At 36.7% G+C, this 22,838-nt stretch overlaps 1 protein-coding gene and 1 pseudogene across 2 annotated transcripts in view; both read right to left on the reverse strand.

Annotated features, from left to right (window-relative positions):
• Positions 1-843: 843 nt before the first annotated feature.
• The window catches only part of PAK2 (p21 (RAC1) activated kinase 2), an 81,267-nt gene continuing 59,272 nt past the window's right edge, over positions 844-22,838 (reverse strand). The window contains exons 9-15 of the mRNA XM_081138766.1: positions 22,021-22,069; positions 21,393-21,505; positions 19,559-19,676; positions 15,684-15,783; positions 13,174-13,370; positions 5,159-5,296; positions 844-4,704 (exon numbers count right to left, since the gene is read on the reverse strand). Of these exons, the coding sequence (XP_080994892.1) occupies positions 4,618-4,704; positions 5,159-5,296; positions 13,174-13,370; positions 15,684-15,783; positions 19,559-19,676; positions 21,393-21,505; positions 22,021-22,069 (802 nt within the window). The 3' untranslated portion in view covers positions 844-4,617. The remainder of the gene's footprint in view (positions 4,705-5,158; positions 5,297-13,173; positions 13,371-15,683; positions 15,784-19,558; positions 19,677-21,392; positions 21,506-22,020; positions 22,070-22,838) is intronic.
• LOC308557866 (large ribosomal subunit protein eL18 pseudogene) lies at positions 20,114-20,665 on the reverse strand (annotated as a pseudogene). Its single transcript has one exon. The product of its transcript is annotated as a large ribosomal subunit protein eL18 pseudogene (transcript).

Below are 22,838 nucleotides of genomic sequence, written 5' to 3' on the forward strand. Positions count from 1 at the left end.
TAATTTTTAATATATGTACATTACTTTGTTAAAAACCTAAAATAACTAGGCCTTTCCCTTCGTTGTTCTACTCCTGCTCTTCGAGAGAAAAAACCTGTTAAATAATTTAGCATAAAAAATGATTTCCTAAAATAAAAAAATGCCACAAATATCAAAATAGTGGTAAAGCATGCATTAGGCTCATATAAGTAGTGCTTTTCAAATCAACCATACAGGCATATTTGAACTTTTCTTAGGCAAAGTTTTAAGTATTTGCTATAATTAAAAAAATACAAATGTAAACAGCTTCACAATGTAACAAATATATTTTAAGCAGTCATTGCCTATACCCCCCATTTCAAGCTAAAAAAAAGTGTGAATTTGCTTTTTGATAGTGAACTCTCCATATTGCAGCTGTTCTCCATCTCAGGATATCCAACATTCCAACTTAAATGCGTATAATGAAGTGATGCCTTAAAGTATTGTACTTTTAAAGTTCTCTTGGTGCATTTAACACAGAAATGCTAGTATGATTCTTATTACTTTAGCCAGGTAAGCATTAGACTTTCTGGCCAAGTTACTAGAGGTATCAAATAGATCAGAAATGTTTCCCTGCGTCTGACAGCCAGAACATTTTTAAGAGATTTACTCTCAACCTGGTTTAGACTAAGAGGGAAGGCTCATGCTTACTACCCATAAATTTCTAGAAGCCTTTCTAATTTGGACTTTGTAATACATTAAAAATGGTGCCATGACATGCTTAAAAAACATTTATCCTTAAAAATACTAGAATGCTCTTTGAAAACCTATCACACTTACTCTTTTAAGGTATTCTAATTTAAAGAAGTTTAGAAAAGGGAAAAATGAACATAAAAAAGTTTATTTCTAGCCCTGAAAGAACAAAATTATTGAACAAAGTCATCAAATACAGCAGTTAATATCAATGTAACAATTAAATAATTGAATGGGATTAAATTAAAAGTCAATATAAAATTTGAAGACAAAACAGAAAAGCTGCTTTCACTTAATTACATTTCTATCTACCAAGACCCCCCACCCCCCGAAAAAAGCAACACATTCCTACCAAAAATGTTCAATTCCAAATATATAATTCTCTGCTTTTCTTAATACAGGATGAAAATTTGCTTGACAAATTTTCATACATTTCTTTCTCCCTCTCACTTAGCAACATTCTAGAATGGTGAATGAGAGAAACTTCAGTTTTCTCAAGGCCAGGCCAGTGCTTGATTCTTTGTAATTCCCACAATATCTACCACAGCCAAAGTGGTCAATAAGTGTGCTGAGAAAAAAAGTATGTATGTGTTTTCCTTTCTTATACACACACATTAATATGCACTATGGAAAAACTGATTTTAATTGTTTAAGTATCTGTTGTGGGAGCAACAGACAAGGAAGAGAATCATTTTTTAATATTACTATGAAATTCCATTATAAAAACAAAAAAGAGATCTAATCTGGATTTTGACTATATTCTAGAATTGATTTTTTTTGACATTTCACTAGATATGAAACTCAGTACATTTTAAAACTTTTAGGTTAAAAAAAGGATGCAAATTCTTTAAGCACTCAGTTTTTTCTAACTATAGCTACTGCTTGATCAGATCTAGAATTCTTCTGGCTAGAATACAGTATATTTAAACAAACATGTTTATGTGAGCCCTAAAAGAAATACTCATAGGTAGTTTTAAATTGCTTATTAAAGGCACAGGTTCATTTAGGACTGGTGGTAACTAGATAAGCAGCTTAATATTTATATGTGGAAGGGAAGAAACTTTATATTATGTGCCAGGCACTCAACACATGAAGAGAGAATTGTGTTAGCCTTGGTTTATGATGCTATCACAATCACTCTATTTGTTTACTATTCTAGGTAGGATAAAATACTCAATATTTTCATGGTTTCCCAGTTTTAACTGTCCCTAAAAGCAGCAAAAGGAACAAAAGGAGAAGGAAACTTTAAGACTGCTAGAGTCTAAAATATAATAAATAAGTACTATAGTAATACTGTCCTAATAACACAAAAGGACTAATGTAACTTTTAGATTTCAATGGGAATTTTCATTCTAAAGTGATGACAAAATGGGTGAATACAAAAGGCAGGTAATTAGAAAACATGAATCTTGATTCAAATATAATTTTTCTTTCAACAAGATCTAAACATTTTAATTTAAAATTAACTAATAAATCACAATTCCATATTGCTTTTAAGATTATTTTGTTTAAAAATGACACATTTCAGGATTAACCAAAGTACATTTCTATTACAAGTTAGTTTATCCAAGTAAGTAAAGAATAAACCACAGTGTAGCTCCCTTAACCCAGGAGTCAGGTTTTAATGACAAAGTCCGTTGCCAGCAATGGACGTGCAGGTAACCATCAAAAGTTGTAAATACAAACCCCAAACTGCTTCTATAAATTGAAAAGACCTTTGTTGAGTCACAGGAATAAAAATAGGGCATTGGCACTGTGTTCAATGAATATGGTCTTTATGACTTATGCACAGAAGTGCCGTCTACAGTGGTCATGATGGTCAGTCTTATCATCTAGTTGGTTTTCATTGGTAACATCTTCTTCACCATAATCCATCCAGACAATTTACAAAGAATGTTCAAATCTGGAATTCAGAGAGGCAATGTAGCTTTCCACCAGAAGTAAACCAGCTTGTTTCTGTAATTTAGAAATAGCTGTAGAAGGCCAATATAATCCAGAGAAATATGAAATCAAGAATCAAATTGAAAACAGAGACCATTAAGTGCTGTAGATAAAAGTTTCATTAACTATTTTATCATTTCTGTGAAAACCTTCCTGCGCTATCAATAAAAAACAGCCATTTCTATCCTTACCCCTATATCTTATACAGAGATGATGGGAATGATAGGAAATAAAACTATATTAGTTCCTCACTAATGTACTCCAAAACATCAAAATTGGTTTTATTCATGATTTGTACTATTACAAGATAGCAAGTAAGTATGAAGTTAATTAGGAGAACGGTGGGAACATTCCCATGTTCCAGAACCAAACCACAGATTTTTCTCTTTTACGTAGCTCTTGGTATGCCAGAAGGGACAATACTGCATCCAAATGCAAAACAATAAAAAAATAAAAAATAAAAAAAAAGGAGAGTCAGAAGAGACAGGGAGGGAAAAAGAGAAGAGAAGGCACTCTAATTAATGCTATAGGTCACAGACCTTTTAAATCTTTAAAATAAAAAAAAAGTATTGCTATCAACAAGCACATTTCATTTTTCTTCCTTTCTCCAGTTTTTTACATGAATATTATTTACTTATTTGAAAAAAAAATCTAAAGTAACTCAACATCTGAAATGATCCATGAATTTATCAAGAAGTACTTTGTCACTTAAGTTCTCAGACAGTAAAATGTTGGTAATGGGTTGGGAACAATGTTTATAACAAATCTCTACAATTTACTGGTCAGTAGCTGCATCTCTATGTAACTGACAATTCTCTTCTGTGAATATAATCTTACCTAATTATTTTAGAGTTCACCAAGGTTCAAGTCTCTCATTTTGTCTCTACTAGCTCCAAATATTTTTCTCCTTTAAATGGAAAAGACTTAATTTTTAAATTCTGAAAAGTCTATGGTTATTACATTATATACCGGGGGGGGGGGGGGGGGCAGTAGGGTGAGAGAGTTAATTGAAAAACAAACTAAAATTACAACATATACAGAAACTTATTTCCAAAATGAAGGGAACAAAGGGAAAGGGGCACGTAGCGGCACTAACAAAAGTTGGAACAAGAACAAACGACACTGGTTCCTGAAGCCAAATTAGAAGACGAAACAGTCAAAAAGGAAACAAAACTGTAAAGATTATAGTCAATGGGATTCTTTTTCTGCCTCAATCAATGATTTAGTTATAAATATAGATTATTAGTTTTCTCTCTATACATGTAACAAATGCCAAACACTTCACTACCATGAAATTTCTAAAGTTGACTTTCACATTTGTTAAAAACGGTAAAAATCACATAGTTTTCTTCCCTTCCCCCAGTTCATATTCTGAACTGAAATATTACATGTACAATAGCTGGCTCTAACTTCTGCACAAAGTTAAACCATATCAAGCTCCTTTGCCAATATAAGGAGCTATACAATTTCTATCAAACTTGCCTCAAATTTAGGCCTAAGAAAAACTTCTCAAAGCAACTCAAAAGGAGCAAGTCAAGGAAAAAGAAGGCTACAAACAGAGAAAAGAAGACTAGCAGATGAAACAAATACTCTGAAAAACTCAAATCTACTCTTCAAGTACTGAAAATACCCCATAAGGGACAATGAATGGGAGCTATTACAATGAAGTCAGCAAATAAAATGCAAATCTCAAGCATGATAAATGGCCCTGATGGGCTGTTTGCTGAAAGAAGTAAGGCTAGTGATTCAGTCCACAATTCCTTTTGGACCCTAAAGAAGGGATTCAATAGAAAGTTGTCATTCTGTTTTGCAATTTTTTCTTGGTTGTCTTCAGGAAGTAGCAGTTTGCTTTTTTCCTCCATGTTATGCAGGCCATTTCCTTAAACCCCAAAAGTGTAATAGTTTTCATATATTAAAAGACTTCTTTTAGAAATGGAAAGAGAATATGAGGCCATGACAGTGATGTTAACGATTACTCTTCATTGCTTCTTTAGCTGCCATGATCAGCGGTGTCAAGCTAGACAATGGTTTGGCCAGTTTCAGGAAGGGATGCTGCCAGAAAGAGGGGAGGAAAAAAATGTATAAATGTCACCAGCTTAGAAACAAGATATTTCCTTTCAATTAAAGCCCCAAAGATTTTAATGGACCATAATTTATTTAATAAACATGTATTTCAATACCTGCATAAAATCAGCATAACCAAAACATCACTTTTATAGTAGAAAGCATAGTCTTTTTAGTTTTTCTAATATTACAAAATCTCAGTTAAATGTCCCAGATACTCATGCCAGCAATGAACTGGTCTGAGAATTAATAATATGCAAAAACTCATATCCTTATCATAATCTGAAGGGTATTTCAGTCCCAGCAATGAAATCCTAACCTGCGGCAGCTGCCATGCTTCTGATGAATGAGCAGGAAAATGTAACTAAAAGCCCCATGTGAACTTCGTCTATTACTCAAAAAAGTCAACTTTTTCCAAAAATAGTTTCATTTCCAAATTCACCTGTAACAATTCTTTGGCTGAACCCCTTTTCTCCACATCCATCTCCAAACATCGATTTAAGAAATCCCGAAATATTGAGGAAAGTTTCTCTGGGTTCTGAAGTTCTGGAGTTCCGTTAGTTGCTATCAGGTACAAGGCCTAAAAAAAAGAACACCTTTTATATTCTTAAGGTAGTAACTCAACAAAGTGAGAAAGCACTTTATAAAGTTTATGGATTTTTTTCACTTCCATAAAGACAATCACCATAAATAATGAAGTGAGGTTAGTATCATTTCTACATATTTGGATTACTTTTCCTTTATTTTAGATGTTACATTTCTTTAATTGTTTTTCAAAAATTAGCTTCCTCTTTTGTGTGTGTCTATGTGGGGGGGGGGGTTATAAATGCCATACATATTGATAAAAGAACTATAACATGTAAGGGTATAAAGAAAATGACCACAATCCCACCATTAACATATAGTATCCCATTTATCTTTCTCAAGCTTTTTTCAAGTCACACCACATTTCAAAACAATGTAGTTTATTGAAACCTCTTTTTTAAAAAAACTAGTTATATTTATGTAACTATAGAAGAAGAGGCACAACACAGAGGATTTTTAGGACAGTGAAAATACTCTGCATACTATAATGATGGACACATGCTATTCATTATACATTTGTCCAAACCTACAGAACGTACACCACCCCAAGCATGAACCCTAATGTCAATTATGGACTCCGGGTAACAATGATGTGTCAATGTAGGTTCACCGACTGTTAAGAAATGTAAGCTTGCCCTGGCCGGTGTGGCTCAGTTGGAGCGTCGTCTTGTACACCAAAAGGTGGTGGGTTTGGTTTCCAGTCAGAGTGTGTGCACAGGAGGCAACTGATCAATGTTTCTTTCCCTCCCTCCCTCCCTCTCTCTCTCTTCCCCCCACCCCCGTCCTCTCTCTAAAATCAATTAAATAATAATAAAATTGTTAAAAAAAAGAAACTGTAAGCTCTGGTGAGAGATGTTGATAATGAGGCTACACGTGTGGGGGAGTGAGTATACAGGAAATATGTACCTTCCTCTCAATTTTACTGTGAACTGAAAACTGCTTTTAAAAAAGTCTAAAAACAAACTAGCTATATCCCCACCCTCATCATTATTAATAACAGAATAAAGCTAGAAAATTATTTTAATGGCTGAATGACTAGTGTCTTTAATTATATGGATGTTTCATTTAGCCAATCCCCTCTGGAAAATCCCTGTATTCTTTATATATTTTTCTAATTTTCTTTAAATTCCTAGAAATGGAATTTTAAAAAATTAATAAACTGTTTTTAGAAGTTTTAGATTTATAGAAAATTCAGCAGATAATACAGAGTTCCCATATTTCACCTCTCCAATCTTACATTAGTATGATACACTTGTTACAAGTGATGAACCCGTATTGATACACCTTCATTAAACAAAATTCTAGAGTATACATTAGGGTTCATTCTTTGTACTACACAGTTCTATGGGTTCTGGCAAATGCATACTGTCATGTACCCACCACCATTCAGTATCATACAGAATAATTTATTTCACTGCCCTAAAAATCCCATGCTCTTTATTCATCATCCCCACCCCCCAAAAGCTCCTGGCAACTACTCATCTCTATATAGTTGGAACCATACAATACATGTAGCCTTTTGAAACTGGATTCTTTCGCTAAGCAATATGCATGTAAGGTTCTTCTTTTTGTGGTTTGATAGCTTATTTCTTTTTATCTTTTTAATGTTATGAAATAACATTCTATTGTATGGATGTACCAGTCTATTAATATATTCATTTTTTATACATTTCACAAATTAGTTGCTTCCAGTATTGAGTAATTATCAATAAAGATTATGAAAACACTTGTGTGTAGTTTTTGTATAGACATAAGTTTTCAACTTATTTGGTAAATAATAATGAGCATGATTCTGGATCATATATTAAGAGTATGTTTAGTTTAGCAGGAAACTGTCAAATTGTCTTCCAAAGCAGCCCAACCATTTTGCATTCCCACCAGCAATGAATGAGAGTTCCTTTTGCTCCATGTCCTTACTGGCACTTGGTATTGTCAGTTTTATGGATTTTAGGCCATTCTAATACGTATATAGTGGGATCTCTTTGTTGTTTTAATTTAGCAATTCCCTAATGACATAATGTTGAACATCTTTTAATAAGCTTATCTGGAATCTGTGTGTCTTCTCTGGTGAGTTGTATACAGAACTTTTGCCCATTTTAAAACTGAGTTGTTTGTTTTCTTACTGTTGAGTTTTAAGAATTCTCTGTATATCTGGGTAACATTCCTAAATAAGATAGGTGTTTTGCAAATAATTTCTTTCAGCCTATAACTTGTCTTTTCATTCTCTTACCAGTGTCTTTCTCAGAGAAGAAGATTTCAGTTTAATAAAGTATGCTCTTTCATGGAACATACTTTTGATATTGTATCCAAAAACATCACCAAACCCAAGGTCACCTGGAATTTCTAATGAATTATTTCAAGTTTCTGCCATCAAAAAAGGATACCAACTGACACTTGAACCATCACTACATGAGTGTGCCCACTTCCTTGTCACTTAGGTTCACTTCTCTTTACATGACATTTCCCCCCAAATTTTCAAACATCTACCAAACACTATTATCATCACTAATATTATAATTCAGAGCAATTCCAATAGCTACAAAGATGCTTGTTACTAATGATTCCCTGATGTCTTCTCTGATGCTCTTGTCCTTTAGCCCACCTCAGCCACACGCACCCATGGTCACACCCTGTACTTTAACAACACCAGTAACCGCAACTCTTAAATCTCAGTTGCACTCCATCTCCTATCTTTTCACTCCTAGTACCCTCACATCAGTGATCCTTTGACTCCACTGGACCTGAATAAATCCTACTGATCTTCCAGTGTCCATCATTCTTTTTTTTTTAAATGTTTTTATTGATTTTAGAGAGAGAGGAAGGGGGCAGGGGAAGAGAAAGACAGAGAGGAGAGAGAGAAACATTGATGTGAGAGACACACATAGATTGGCTGCCTCCTACATGCACCCTGACTGGGGCAGAGATGGAACCTGCAACCCAGGTACGTGCCCATGACCAGGAATCGAACGTATGACCCTCCTGTGTGAAGGCCCACACTCTTAACTACTGAGCCATATGGGCCAGGGCAAGTTTAATTTTTTAAAAAATGTACCTCCAGCCCAGGCTGGGTAGCTCAGTTGGTTAGAGTGTCATCCCAATTTGCCAAGGTTTCAGGTTTGATCCCCACTCAGGGTACATACAAGAATCAACCAATGAATGCATAAATAAGTGGAAGAACAAATCGATAGCTCTCTCAAAATCAATAAATTAAAAAAAAAAAGTACCTTCTAAATGTCTCAACATGCGGAATGCAGTTATAAAAATTGTTTTAATGTCCTTGTGTGCCAATTCTTTTATCTATATCAGTTCTGGGTCAATTTTTCTTCTCATTATGGGTTGCAATTTTCCTGCTCTTTTGCCTGTCTGGTAAACTTCGACTGGATATCTGGGTGCTAGATATGCCTGTATTCTTATAAACATTCTGGAGCTTTGTTCTGGGACAGTTACTTTGAAACTTTTGAACAGATCCCTTTGGGTCTTGTTTTTAAGATTTGTTAGGTGGGACCTAACACATTTGTTAGATTAAAATTTGGTAGACTACAGCAGCAATGTAGTCTAGGGCTAATTATTTCCTATCTCTGAGGCAAGACTCTTTGGAGTCATCTACTCAACGTTCTGTGAATTACAAGGTTTCCTATTACAAAGCTTTCCTATTGCTGACAGAAGCAGCCTTGTGTGAGCACCAGGCACCATTCATTGTCTCCAATCCTAGCAGATGGTTATATCCCAGGCTCTGCGTAGAGTCTTCACACAGGTGTACCAATCTCTGTTGAATGCTCTAGTCTCGAAGGTTTCTCCTCCCCTGTACTCTGTGCCTTGCGAACTCCAGCTGCCTTGATCTCCCCAGATTCTCATCTCTATAACCTCAACTCAAGGAGTCCCTGTATCCCACCTGGATTCTCCCTCCCTGTGCATGACCTGGAGAATCTCTCAAGACATTACGCTGGGGCAATCGCTAGGCTCACCTCATGCTTTTCCCACCTTCAGAGATTACTGCTCTTCATAGTCTGATCTCCAGTGTCTTGAAAACCAGTTCCATATACTCCAGTAGGAGGGTTAACCTGGTCCCTGCTGTTCCATCTTGACAGGAAGCAGAAGTTCCCGTTTGCCAAGTTTTCATCAATTATATCCACATTGCCAACTCCAGTGTTCAAGTCTCAGTTCTAATCTTACTTGATATAACTACAGCTTCTGACAAGCTGATACCTCCATCACTTTTTGGATGTAGATTCCAGAGCATATGTTCATTTTGTTTTACCTGCCTCTCTGGCCGTTCCTTCTCAGTCTCCTTTACCGGTCTAACACATCAACTCTTAGCTACGGAATGCCTTAGGGTGCAAACGGAATCTCTTCTATTATCTGTCTATGCCCACTGGACCTGGTGATCCTATCTAGTCTCTCAGCTTTAAGGAGTCTCGATTATGTATCTCTAACCTGGATCCCAGACTGCATACCCAATAACCTAGTCAACATACCCACTTGGATGTCTTAATAGGCATCTCAACTTAACATGCCTAAAACATTAATATGTTATCTCCTGATCTCCCACCTGCCACCCCCCCACACACACACCCTACCTGCACGCTTTCCATTCAGTTAAGGTGAACTTCAACTTCATCATTTCAGTTGCTTAGTCCCAACTCTTGAGGTCATCTCTCCCTCTTACTCACATATGCTCTCCGTTTAAAATACATCCAGAAATCTACTACCTTTTCACACTTCCACTGATAACATCCTAAACTACCATCATTTCTTGCCTTGATTACTGCAACAGCCTCCCAACTGGTCTTTCTGTGTCTGCCTTTGCCTCCCTTGAGAGTCTCTTTTCAAAAAAGTAACCAGATTGATTCTGTTAAAATGTAAGTAAGACCATTTCACTTCTCTGCTCAACACTGTCCAATTGTTTCACCATCTTACCTGTGTAGAAGCCAGAATCCTTACAAAGGCCTAATAAGGCACAACATAGTCTGGCCTCATTTCTTCAATGTCTACCTTTTTTTCTCCTGCTCTGTGTTCAATGAATGCTAACTCTACTGGAATCCTCAATGAACTTTCAATACAATAAGAATGCTCCTGCTTTACGGCCTTTGCATGTGCTGTTCCTTCTGATCAGGATGTTCTTCCCTTAGGTAACTGAGTATCGTCACTTTCTTACCTCTCCTGATCAAATGTCAACCCAGTAAAGCTCTTCCCAAAGCACTCCTTTGAAAATGAACACTCCTGACTCCTTGCCTACTAGTCCCAGTACTTAAGAGTCCACCACCATTTAATATATTACATATTATTCTTATTGTTTCTCTCCTCCTTCTATGAGGACAGAAATTTTGTTTGTTCTTTTAGACAGTGCCTTGAACAGTGCCAAACAGAGCCAATACTTGAATCAATACTTACTGAACAAATCAATAAAATTAGAAGGTTTTAAAAATTGTTCTAAAAAGTGTTTTAAAAATATTACTACTATAAAAGTACCTTTATTGCTCACTTGAACTGGAATCTTTGCAAGAAGATGAAAATCATTCAGGAAAAATAGAAATAAAATCCATGCCATCCACACAGGGTACCTCTTACACATTACCTTGGCCTCTGGAGCCCATTTTATAGCATGTCCAACTTTTTTGGGGGGGTAGGGCAATTTTTTAAATTTCTGGCAGTAAGTTTGTAGTCATATATAGCAATTTAAAAATCACCCTTAAGTGTAAAATTCAGTGTTTTAGTATATTCACAAGGTTGTACAACCATCACCACTGTCTAATTTCATAACATTTTTATCCCTCCAGAAAGAATATCCATGTGAATTGTTAGTTATTCCCCATTCCCTCCTCTACTCAGCCCCAGAAACCACTAATCTCAGCTCTACAGAAATCTATAAAATGTATGGATTCAATCCTCATTATGTGCTGATTTCACACGTGAATTTACCTACTCACTAAAATTTATGTTAACTCCAAAATCAATACTCTCAGTGCTTTTGTGGTCATTCGTGGTTATGTGCAGAGAGGTGAAAAGCATAGTGCTGAAGAGCTGGCTAGTGTTCCTAAGTGCAAGAAGGTTGTGATGTGACCCATGGAAAATATACACTTTTTGATAAGCTTCATTCAGGCATGAGTTATAGTGCTACTGGCTGTGAGTTCAATGCTACTCAACAATATATGTTAAATAGTGTCCTTGTCTCTTTTTTTAAATTCTCACCCGAGGATATTTTTCCATTGCTTTTCAGAGAGTGGAGGGGGGAAGGGAGACAGAAACACCCATATGAGAGAGACTCATTGATTGGCTGCCTCCCACTTGAGTGCTGACCGGGGCCAGGACTGAGCCTGCAAATGAGGTACATGCCCTTGGCCGGAATCAAACCTGGGATTCTTCAGTTTTGGGGCAGATGCTCTAACCACTGAACCAAACCAGCAAGGGTGTCCTTTTTTTTTTTTTTAAAAAAAAACACACAAACTATTGATGTTTTTTAGAGAGAGAGGGGAAGGGAGAGGGAAAGAGAGAAAAACATCGATGTGAGAGTACAACATCGACTGGCTGCCTCCTGTGCACACCCCACTGTGGATTGAGCCCACAACCCAGGCATGTGGCCCTGTCCAGGAACTGAACGGGCAACCTCCCGGTGCACAGGATGACTCCCAACCAACTGAAACACACAGAAAGCAAGGTCGTCTATCAATCAGCTGACAAAAATGTAATCAGAAGCTTGCAGGAACCTAACCCTTTACTTCCCCTGGAAGCAATGGTTCAGCATTCACAAGTATTTGAGGCTTTACAGAACCTAACTACCACAAATAAGAATCGAATGTAAATGGAATCCTGTAATATGTGATCTTTTGTGTTTGACTTCCTTCACTTAGCATAATGCTTTCAAGGTTCAATATTATATGTATCTATACTTCATTCCTTTATTGTGGGTAAAAAATACTCCATTGTATGAATATACCACTTTTGTTTATTCATTCATCAGGTGATAGACATTTGGGCTGTTTCTACCTTCTGGCTCTTATGAATGCTGTTATCAACATTTGTGTACAAGTTTTTATGTGGATGTATGCTTTTAATTCTCTTGGGTATATACCTAGCATTTGAATTGCTAAGTTATATGCTAACTCAATATTAAGTTTTAGAGGAACTATCAAATCGTTTTCCAAAATGCTACATGCACCATTTTACCTTTCCACTAACAAAGTATGAGGGTTCCAATTTCTCCACATTCTTACCAACACTTATTATTGTTCATCTTTTTTATTATAGTCATTCTTGTAGGTGTGAAGTGGTATGATATTGAGCCATATATGGTAATTTACAAGTAGAAGTAGAAGAAAAAAGATAAAGAATCAAAGGCAGGAAGGAAAGGAGCAAGGGAGGGAAGCAGGGAGGGAGGAAAGGAGGAATCCCGAAACTCTCCACCCTCAGCTGCTGAATATTTATTTGTTTAAAGTCTACTGACCTCATCTGTATATCAGGGCCCTCACTCTTTTGTTTGAATACGGGCTTTAACATTGCCATCTACACAGCTTTCTCACAGATGTGATTCTTGCTTTCCTCTTCTCTGTACCTAGGGGTACCAGAGGCCAAGGTTCAAAGTTGATAACCTGAAGGGTATCTCTAGGGACTCTTAACTCTGTAGAAAAGTGAGGACATTCTTACTTAGGTGCAAAATTAGAAAGCATTCAACTTACTAAAAATCTACAAACTCTCTACCTAACGCATTCAACTCAACCCATAAGTAAACGATTTTTAGATGCAGAGTAAAGGAAACAACTAGGTTTTATCAACTTTGCATCCTAAATTCTTGGCCAGTGCCTGGCCCAAGCAGGTATAACATAAATGTTTTAAAGAAAAGTATTTTTCTTAAAATAAGGCTGGTGTCTGTCTTACCCTCAAGGGATTTTCATTGAGGTATGGAGGCTCTCCTTCTACCATCTCAATAGCCATGATACCCAGAGACCATATGTCCACCTTAGGGCCATAAGCTTTCCGTGTAACCACCTCCGGTGCCATCCAGTATGGCGTGCCAACCATGGTACTTCGCTTGCTCTGCTCAGGGGTGATCTGGGCACAGAAACCAAAGTCAGCTATAAAACAAAACAAAAAACATCTAGAGTTAACGGTGTCCGTGGAACTCTTTTATCTAAGAGTTCACTTTAGATGACTTAATTACATTCAACTACTCAGCCACTTGTCTATTAAGATTGTACTAATAGTCAACCAGAATGGGTTTACAAATATTTTGATGTTACATACTTTCACTTTTTTTTGCTTTTATTTCCAACAAGCAGAGGGCAAATTATCAGGAGGTCTTTTATTCTAAATTATTAATTCTAACTAGAGGGAAAAGGGGGTGGGGGGACATAGAAGGGTAAATGGTGATGAAAGGAGACTTGACTTGGGGTGGTGAACACACAAATTTACAATAGACAGATGATGTATTATAGAACTGTACCCCTGAAACCTATATAACTTTAACCAATGTCACCTCAATAAATTCAATAAAAAATTTAATTCTATCCTAAAGATTTTAATAAAGTTGAAAAAGGTATAGAAGAAAAAGTTACCAAAGATCAACACCAAAACTAAACGCTGTGAATCAGGCAAAGGTCAACAAATGGTAACTACTTTTGATAAAAATAAACAGAAGATAATGACTAAACATCAGACTTAGGAGAGTCTAGAAAAAGAGCTCATTTACCTACAACTGTACCTACAAGGTGTTCACCAGCGTTACTCCAACCATGTCATTTTACAATAACTGAGGAGCAGAATGCCTAGTTTAGTACTTTTAATTTAGTGGCAAAGTCAGGATGAGAATCTAGAGTTTTTTCCTACCTTCCACTGTTAAATCCATTCTGTTCCATATGTAACTACTATTAACATTTATGTTTGTAAGCTTTAGACTTTTTGTTATGCATTTACATACATACAAATAATATCTACAAACCGCCTGATTCATTCTATCTAAGATATTGTGTAAACCGTTTTTAAAAACTACTTTCAGAGATCTTTCCATTATTAATACATTGAACTACCTCATTATTTTAACTACACAATGTTAAAGAATATAAAAAAACAAGAACAGAATGTAAAACTATCATAACATATTTAACCATTCCAGAACTGCTAGACGTTTAACATATTTTGGTTTTTGCTTACAGTGCTGCAGGGAACTACTTTGGACATGTGCACATGCTTAGTAATTCTATAGGATTCAATCCTAAAAGAACAATTGTTAAATCAAATCATATTTATAACTAAAGTGAGAGCTTGTAAGAACCAGGTACTGTTCCTAGTACCTTATAAGAATTAACCTATCTAATCCTCAAGATAACTCTATTAGATAGGTACATTATTATTATTCCCATTTTACAAATGGGGAAACTTAGGCACATATATTTTTAGATAACTTACCCAAGATCATTCATCTAGTAAGCAGAAGAGTCAGAACTAAATATTATCCAAAAAAGTCTAATTCTGTTTACATGTGTATTCACCAAAAATGTATGAAACTGTCCATTTTTAACTTGCCTACTAAGATTAAGATTAGCAATTCTATATTTTGACCATCTGATAGAAACTAGACCCCTTTTCTCGTGGTTGAATAACTTCTGGAGGATGTATCTTAAGGAAATGTTGAAAAAGGAGCAAAACTCTAGCAGAACAGAAGAAAAAGTTTTTGGTTTCTTAATCTAAGAAATGCCTTGAGTTTTACATAGTTGGAGAAACCTCAGCAGTTTTTTTGTATTGTTTTTTTAAAAGAAGTTCTTAAATCCTATAGAGGGCGAGGTTGGAACTGAGACATTAGCTAGCAGAGGAAAAAGAGCCTATGACTTTCTTATCCCCCACGATTCTACCATGTCTGATACAGAAAATAATTATGAAATGAGGTTTATAAGGGTTTTTTTTCTTTCTATTTTTAATCATTTCCGAGGTCAGGGTCATATAGCTTTTGCATGATTAGGCCACACTGCCAAATCCAATGAAAGCTGAACAGCATGACAAAAATTTACTCTAAAAGATAGCAGGGACAAATTCAAGTTTATCTTTGGAAGATAGCAACAATGTTATGACAGTCCTAGGCACTGTTCCTCAGCGTTTTAGATTTTTAATCCTCAGAAGAATTGAGATAAATACTATAATTTTTGATATCATACAAATCGGAAAATAAACACAAAGAAATTAAATAACTCATCTAAAATTATTCGGCAAGTATAGCAGATCTGCTATTTAAACAAAGCTGTCCAGTTGAGAGTCCATATTCTTTAGCACTATTCTCCCTCCCTCTCTATATATGGTCATAAAAATATATTTAGCATAAGAGGTTTTTACTTAAACAAAAGGGAGAAAATTATAATAAATAACAAATAAATGCTATTTCTCCATTTGTTACTCACTAAGTTTAACTGATCCTTCCATCCCCAAAAGCACATTGTCACTTTTGATGTCTCTGTGGATCACTTGATTAGCATGCAAAAACTCCAATGCCTGTAAACACTGAACAGAAGAAAAAAACACAATTAATGAAAACAGTCTCTGAAAAGTCTAAGGGAGGTTCACATACAGTACTTAAGGCCTGAGCATTGCTTCTAGTATCCAGCAGAAGACACTGCAATACTTATATTTATAAAGAAAAAACATCCTTTCATGTGCAAAGTTATAAAAATTTTGTAAGACAATTAGATTCCCCATCTCCCACCCTCTAGTCTTACCCAGAGACAATTATTAAGTGATGTCTTATCTAGTCCTATCATTCTGTTTTCATTTTCATTTATAAAATGATGGGTGGGTCTCTATAATCTCTAGGCCTTTTCAGGTTTAAGTGCCTAAAGGTATACAGCACTTGTAAACATGCACAAGGCTCTTTAAAAATCACTTCAACAGTAAAGGATAAATTTGTGATTATTCCCATATGAATCTCTGATACTCAAGTCTAATCAATGTGCCATGAAAAGTGGGTAAGATCCTGGGTGGTCTGGTTCCATCTAGCTGTTCATCAATGTCAGATAAGATGTTTTCTTCATTTCTTCCATGGTGGATTTTACATAAAGCTAATATCCACAACCTAGACACCAATGATAAAGAAATAACTTTCTTCTTATGCTAGTGTTTCCAAAAGCACTGAGTCCAAAGTGAGGAAAAACTCCACCCCCTTCCTTAAATACAAGAATGAGATTAGGTTTTTAAAATCTGCTTGTCCCTATATTTTATTATTTTTCATTTTTATTTTTTAATCCTCACCCAAGGATATTTTTTCCATTGCTTTTCAGAGAGTGTGTGTGGGGGGGGGGGGGGGAGAAACACCAATATGAGAGAGACACACGGATTGGTTGCCTCCCACACTCACCCCGACCAGACCCGGGGATCGAGCCTGCAACCGAGGTATGTGCCCTCGGCCAACATAGAACCCAGGACTCTTCAGTCTGTGGGCCAACACCACTGAGCCAAACCGGCCAGGGGTATCCCTATATGTTTAAATATAAACTGTGCACAAATTGTAACTTGGAAAAAGTTGTGTTTTTATTTCTTACCTCCATCAGAGTAGAGCAACAACAAAAAAGTCTATATAATCTCAAAAAAGTAAAAATCTCACTGAAAATATTGTACTATTTTTTAAAAAATATATCTTTATTGATTTCAGAGAGAGAAAGGGAGAGGGGAAGAGGGGGAGGGGGAGGGGGAGGGAGGGAGGGAAAGAGAGAGAGAAAAACATCAATGATGAGAGAGTTATTGATTGGCTGCCTCCTGCACGCCCCCCGACTGGGGATTAAGCCCGCAACCCGGGCATGTGCCCTGACTGGGAATCGAACCGAGATCTCCGGATCCTAGGTTGATGCGCAACCACTGAGCCACGCCCAGCTAGGCTGTACTATTTTTTTTTTAATCCTCACCTGAGGACATGCTTTATTAATTTTTTCTTAATTTTTTAAAATTGATTTTTAGAGAGACAGAGAAAGAGATTAAGAGAGAGAGAGAAACATCAATGTGAGAGAGAGACATCAATCGGTTGCCTCCCACAGGCTGACTGGGGATCAAACCCAAAACCTGGGTATGTACCATGACCAGGAATCAAACTTGTAACCTTTTGGTGTACAGGACAACACTACAACCAACTGAGCCACATGGGCCAGGGCGAAAATATTGTACTATTCATTCAAGAAAAAAAGAGATAAACTATGTGTATTATTACACTACATTTACCAAGCTTTAAAGCAGATTCTTGAAAAGAACAAATTCTCAGAAAAATACTTGTATAAACAGAAATATGTCACAATTAAAGGAACTCCTAAAATAATTTTAAAATCAATTATGAAAAACTGTTAGAAAAACAAATTAAGCATAAACAAATTCCTTTTTGTTGTTCTGTTAATCCTCACCTGAGGACATTTTTTCCATTGGTTTTTAGACAGAGTGGAAGGGAGGGGGCCACGGAGGGGGGGAGGGAGGGAGAGAGAAAGAGAGATTGGTTGCCTTCTGCATGCACCCTGACTGGGGCCAGGGATCAAACCTGCAACCCAGGTACGCATCCTTGACTGGGAATTTAACCCAAGAGCCTCTGGTGCACAAGCCGCCCCTATAACCACTGAGAAACACCAGCAGGGCAATAAAGTCTTGTTTTTATCAGCTTTTAAGTAACCAACATTTTTTGTTAAGAGATGTGTTAATTTTTTTTTAATGTTTTTATTGATTTCAGAGAGAGGAAGGGAGAAATAGAAACATTAATGATGAAAAGAGTCACTGATTGGCTGCCTCCTGCACACCCCCTACTGGGGATCGAGCCCGAAACCCAGGCATGTGCGTCATGAGGAATCAAACTGTGACCTCCGGGTTTATGGGTTGATGCTCAACCACTGAGCCACACCAGCCAGGCAAGAGGTATATTATCAAACTATCATATTCATTAACATATTATTTCCTTCCCTACTAAAACAACCAAAGAAGCTACCCCCCCCCCCCTTAGGTAGAGAACAATTACATCAGAATTAAAATTTTCAAAGAAGCCCTGGCCAGTGTGGCTCGGTTGGTTGGAGCATCTTCCAGTGCACCAAAAGGTTGTGGGTTCAATTCTTGGTCAGGGTACATACCTAGGTTGGGGGTTTGATCCCTAATTGGGGTGCACATAGGTTGCAGCACACACATGTGAGACAACTGATCAATGTTTCTATCTCTCTCTCTCTCTCCCTCTCCCTCCCCTTCCTTCCCCCTTCTCTAAGTAATCAATAAAACCTATCTTCAGGTGAGGCCAAAAATATTTCAAAGAATACTTTTGGAACACCTTAATAAAAGCTAAAAAAGGAAAATATCATATGTACTGTTCTTGCATGAACAAAGTTTCTAATTCACTTAATGTATCACTGTAAAAATGCTGAAAGACAAATCACAAAAAACACAATAGTCTTAAGAATTTTTAGTTTTGTCCTTTGTGACAATGATTCCTATGATATTGAAAAGCAGTTATTGAACAGTAGATATTGAACAGTTTCAGTGACAATAAGCAAATCATTAACCTAAGTCTCATCTGTAGAAAAAGTTAACTGAAAGATGAAAGGCTCCTTTTTTGACTTATGCAATTTGGCAGAACTTAGGATTTAAAAGTAAACAGTATGTTTACTAATTCATGAATAAATATCAAAAAATAACCAGTTTCTTCACCTTCAATAAGATTAATAAAGCCAGAAGCTGATGTATTAACACTTAAGATGAACATGTGTCCTGCTGAAGGAGTGCTTGTTCCCACTGTTGAGTGGTGTATTTTTTAAAAAACTGAGTTTTAGAAAAAAGGGCGGGGGGGGGGGGGGGGGGACACGGACGGGACATCAATCAGCTGCTTCCCACATGCGCCTGGACCAGGGATCAAACCTGAAACCTGGGTATGTGCCCTGACCAGGAATCAAACCCTAGCTTTTCGGTGCACAGGAGGACTCTCCAACCAACTGAGCCACACTGGCCAGGGCAAGTGGTATATTTTTAATGGCTTCCCTTTTCACCCTCAAAAGCATCCTGTTTGGACAATGAATTATAATGATCACTCCACTGAAATTCACCTGGGTTGCGTTCTTCAAAGGTCCATGCTTCCTTCCAGACTTATCTTACACATGAAGGAAAGGGCTGAAACTCTCATGAAGGATGAAATGGTATGGAGAAAACTTGCAGAGAATGTGTACAGAGAAAGTATTTCACACAAAATTTACCTGTGCAAAAAAACTTTCCATTTTTTCATCTCCTGCTAACCACATGTCACCATAACTTACCAAAATGGGAATAAACTCACCTCTCTGCACACAGCAGCAATCTGTGCTTCATCCATGCAGGTTTCTGTTACAACATCAGTAAGTGATCCCCCAGCAAGGTACTCCATTACTACAAACAATTCATCTCCCACCAGGTAACTAAAAAAAGAACACACAAAACACATTCACATTTTTACTTTTTCTGAACACATGGAACTCTATGCTGAACAATTCAACGTTTAGGCACCCTCGTAACAAAACTAGAAAGCTGGTAGCTTTCAGAGCTAGGAAGACGACTAGAAAGCTGCTACGTAACAGCACAGAAAAATAACCAAGTGTCATCATGATTTTCCTGAATCACTTTAAGTTTGCCCACAATTGTAACTTGAGTGCATAGGTAGATTTATTCATCCTATTTTACAGATGAACAGACAGAAGCTTGGAGAGGTTAAGTAACTCACAGCTACTTAAGGTCACATGGTTAGTAAGTGACAGAACCTGAATCTGAAGCCGAGTATAAACTGATTCTAAAGCTTATGGCTTTTCTTTTTTTCCCAGCATCCAAAAACTTTTTAATAACAAGGTAGGATCTAGGGTTAGTTTTTATAGCTGTGGCTGGCCCATCAGCCTCTTGCACACTTGAATTTCTGGCCCTTGGATCTTACGTAGGGTTTGGTGTGGCTGTGAGGGGTTCCTGGCGCCTTGCCAAAATGCCTGTACACCTCTCAGTCCATGCGAGGAAAGCAACACGGTGCCACAGTCCTTGGGGGAGCCCAGGGTCAGCTGGCTGAAGGTGAGGATCTTGCACCCAGCCTTGAGGCTGCAGCTCGGGGGTAGCTGTTCACACCAAGTGCTCACACCTTCAGTTTGGGCACCTCCTGGACATGCAGGTCATCAGTTATAGTCCCTACAACCACAGTGGTTCTGCCATCCAGGCCGGGAAGCTTCATTTTCCAGATCATCCGGGAAAGGCACAGAGGTGGCCAGTTGGTATGACTCATGAACAACATCTTCAGCACCACTTCGTTGAAGGTTCGTCTGGCCAGAAAACTGTATAGCTTGACCAACAGCCTTAGGAAGATGTCCTGGCTCTTTGGCTCCTTGTACCAAACTTTTCCGTTTCTGTTGTGGTGGATGTCAACTCCCATGATGGTGCCTTCTGTTCCACAAGGTCCGGAAAGCTTATGGCTTTTCTTAATCACCATGATACACACTTAAAATACTTTAAAATGTATCTGGAAAGTTTATTTCTATGAACACAGTCCCCATTACTAGGGCTAACGTCTAAAAATGGGTTATCATTACCCCAAAACAAAATTAAATGTGGAAATAAGAAAATTACCTATAATCCCCTATCTCCAATATAATCACTGTTATAATTCTCATTAACTTTCTATTGCTCTTCTTTCATTCACATGTATGTAATTGCTTCTAAAAAACACAAAATAGTTGTAAGATATGTTTTTTAACATCAACTCCTAAATTAAATGAGATTTTGATAGACATACTATTTGCTCATGAAAGCATTTGAAATAAAAATTCATCTAAAAGTTTAAAAACTGTGTGGCCTGTCACCTCTGTTAGTCAAGCTATGAATCACCTTCTCTTAACGTTTCTGCTTCTGAACATTTGTAATTAATATGAGCATCAGCAGCAATGTCCTTCATTTAACTGCCTTCTCTCACTGGCCAAATGACATCTATGTAGAAAAAAGACCTGTTAAACGGCAATGTGCTATTTTTACCTCTCCTCCTCCTTCAAGCTTACTTTTCAACACTGACATTCTACTGTGATCTAAAGAGGCTATGCCCTAAAACCATGAGACTGAAAATGTCCACATTTTTGTCCCAATGCTTAAAAAATATTCATATTTACCTGTCCAAGAAGTTAACTATGTTGGGATTCTTTAATTCTTTCATCACCAGAATCTCATTAATGATCAATTCCTTCTTTGGCTGTTTCTGTAAATTAATCTGTTTGATAGCAACCTATGATGGAAACAGAATTTTTTTAAAATCAGAACAAGTTTCTTAATTCTCTTACAAAATCACAAATAACAATCAGTTAATGATTTAATTTACTGTATATAGTATATAATGAAATTATAATTTACTAATAGGTATACTTTTATTTCCACTCTGCCTATGCACAATGCTTTGTAATATATAGAGCCCAAATATTTTTAGATTTCTCTTGAAGCTGATTAATCTAAGGTCAGCCCAGTGCCAAGAATTAGTTCTTTTTCATTCCAAGCTAGGAAAATAATTTTTAAAATATCTGCTTATTTATGAAATAATGCATTAATTCCTTTTTTCCCCTTTAATAAGAAAAGTGCTATAAAGTTACATAGAATAGAAAAATAAATAAAATAAAATTACATAGAATAATTCTTTCAACATATTCAACTGAAAGAGAGATTCCTATTGATTATTCACAGATTTATTTAGTTTCCTCCTATACTGAAAGCTAATGATTATACCCAGAACAATGAAAAAGTAGCTACCTCCTGTCCCAATGCCACATCAGTAGCAGTGAAAACTGTACCAGAAGCCCTAGGGGGAAAAAAGACACAACGAGATTTAAGGTTTCTAAATCACTACCATTTACAAAATCCAATGACTTTATACTTAGAACTGAAAAAGAATTAAACATTTAAGACTTAACATCTTTAACAAGAGTAAAAACAAAAGGGGGGGGGAATAAGAAAAAGATAATTCCTATGGCCAAAACTTATGTTAGAAATTTGTCACAAATTTCATACCTACAAAAATGTAGGGAAAAAAAGTAAAGAAAAAGAAAACAGCAACATATACCCATAGATCCACTCCCCTGCTTAAAAATCAAAGAACCACAAACAATTTGAAGGTTCTTGTGTGCCCTTTCCAAAGGTATCCTCTCTTCCTCCCAAAAGTAATCTGTATTTGTTGTTCATTTTGTATTTGATGTACATCATTCCATGCATTTCTCTATACTTTATCTATATTTAACATAATTTTTTAAACTATGTTTTTTAACAACTGATTTTAGAGAAAGAGGAAGGGAGAGAGAGAGAGAAATATCAATCAGCTGCCTCCTGCATGCACCCCAACCAGAGATCAAACCTGCAACTTGGGCATGTGCCTCGACCAGGAATCAAACCAGCAACCCTTCAGTGCATGGGACAATGCTCAACCAAGCCACATGGGCCAGGGCTACCATAATTTTTAAACCTCACATAAATGATTTCACTTTATGTATTTTTTCTGCAATTTTCTTTTTAAACTCAACACTGGATTTGGGATGTTCATCCATATGGATAGATGTTATTCTTTCTTGTTTTTC

Source organism: Miniopterus schreibersii (assembly GCF_964146895.1).
Source record: "Miniopterus schreibersii genome assembly, chromosome: 5".
NCBI classification, from domain to species: domain Eukaryota; kingdom Metazoa; phylum Chordata; class Mammalia; order Chiroptera; family Miniopteridae; genus Miniopterus; species Miniopterus schreibersii.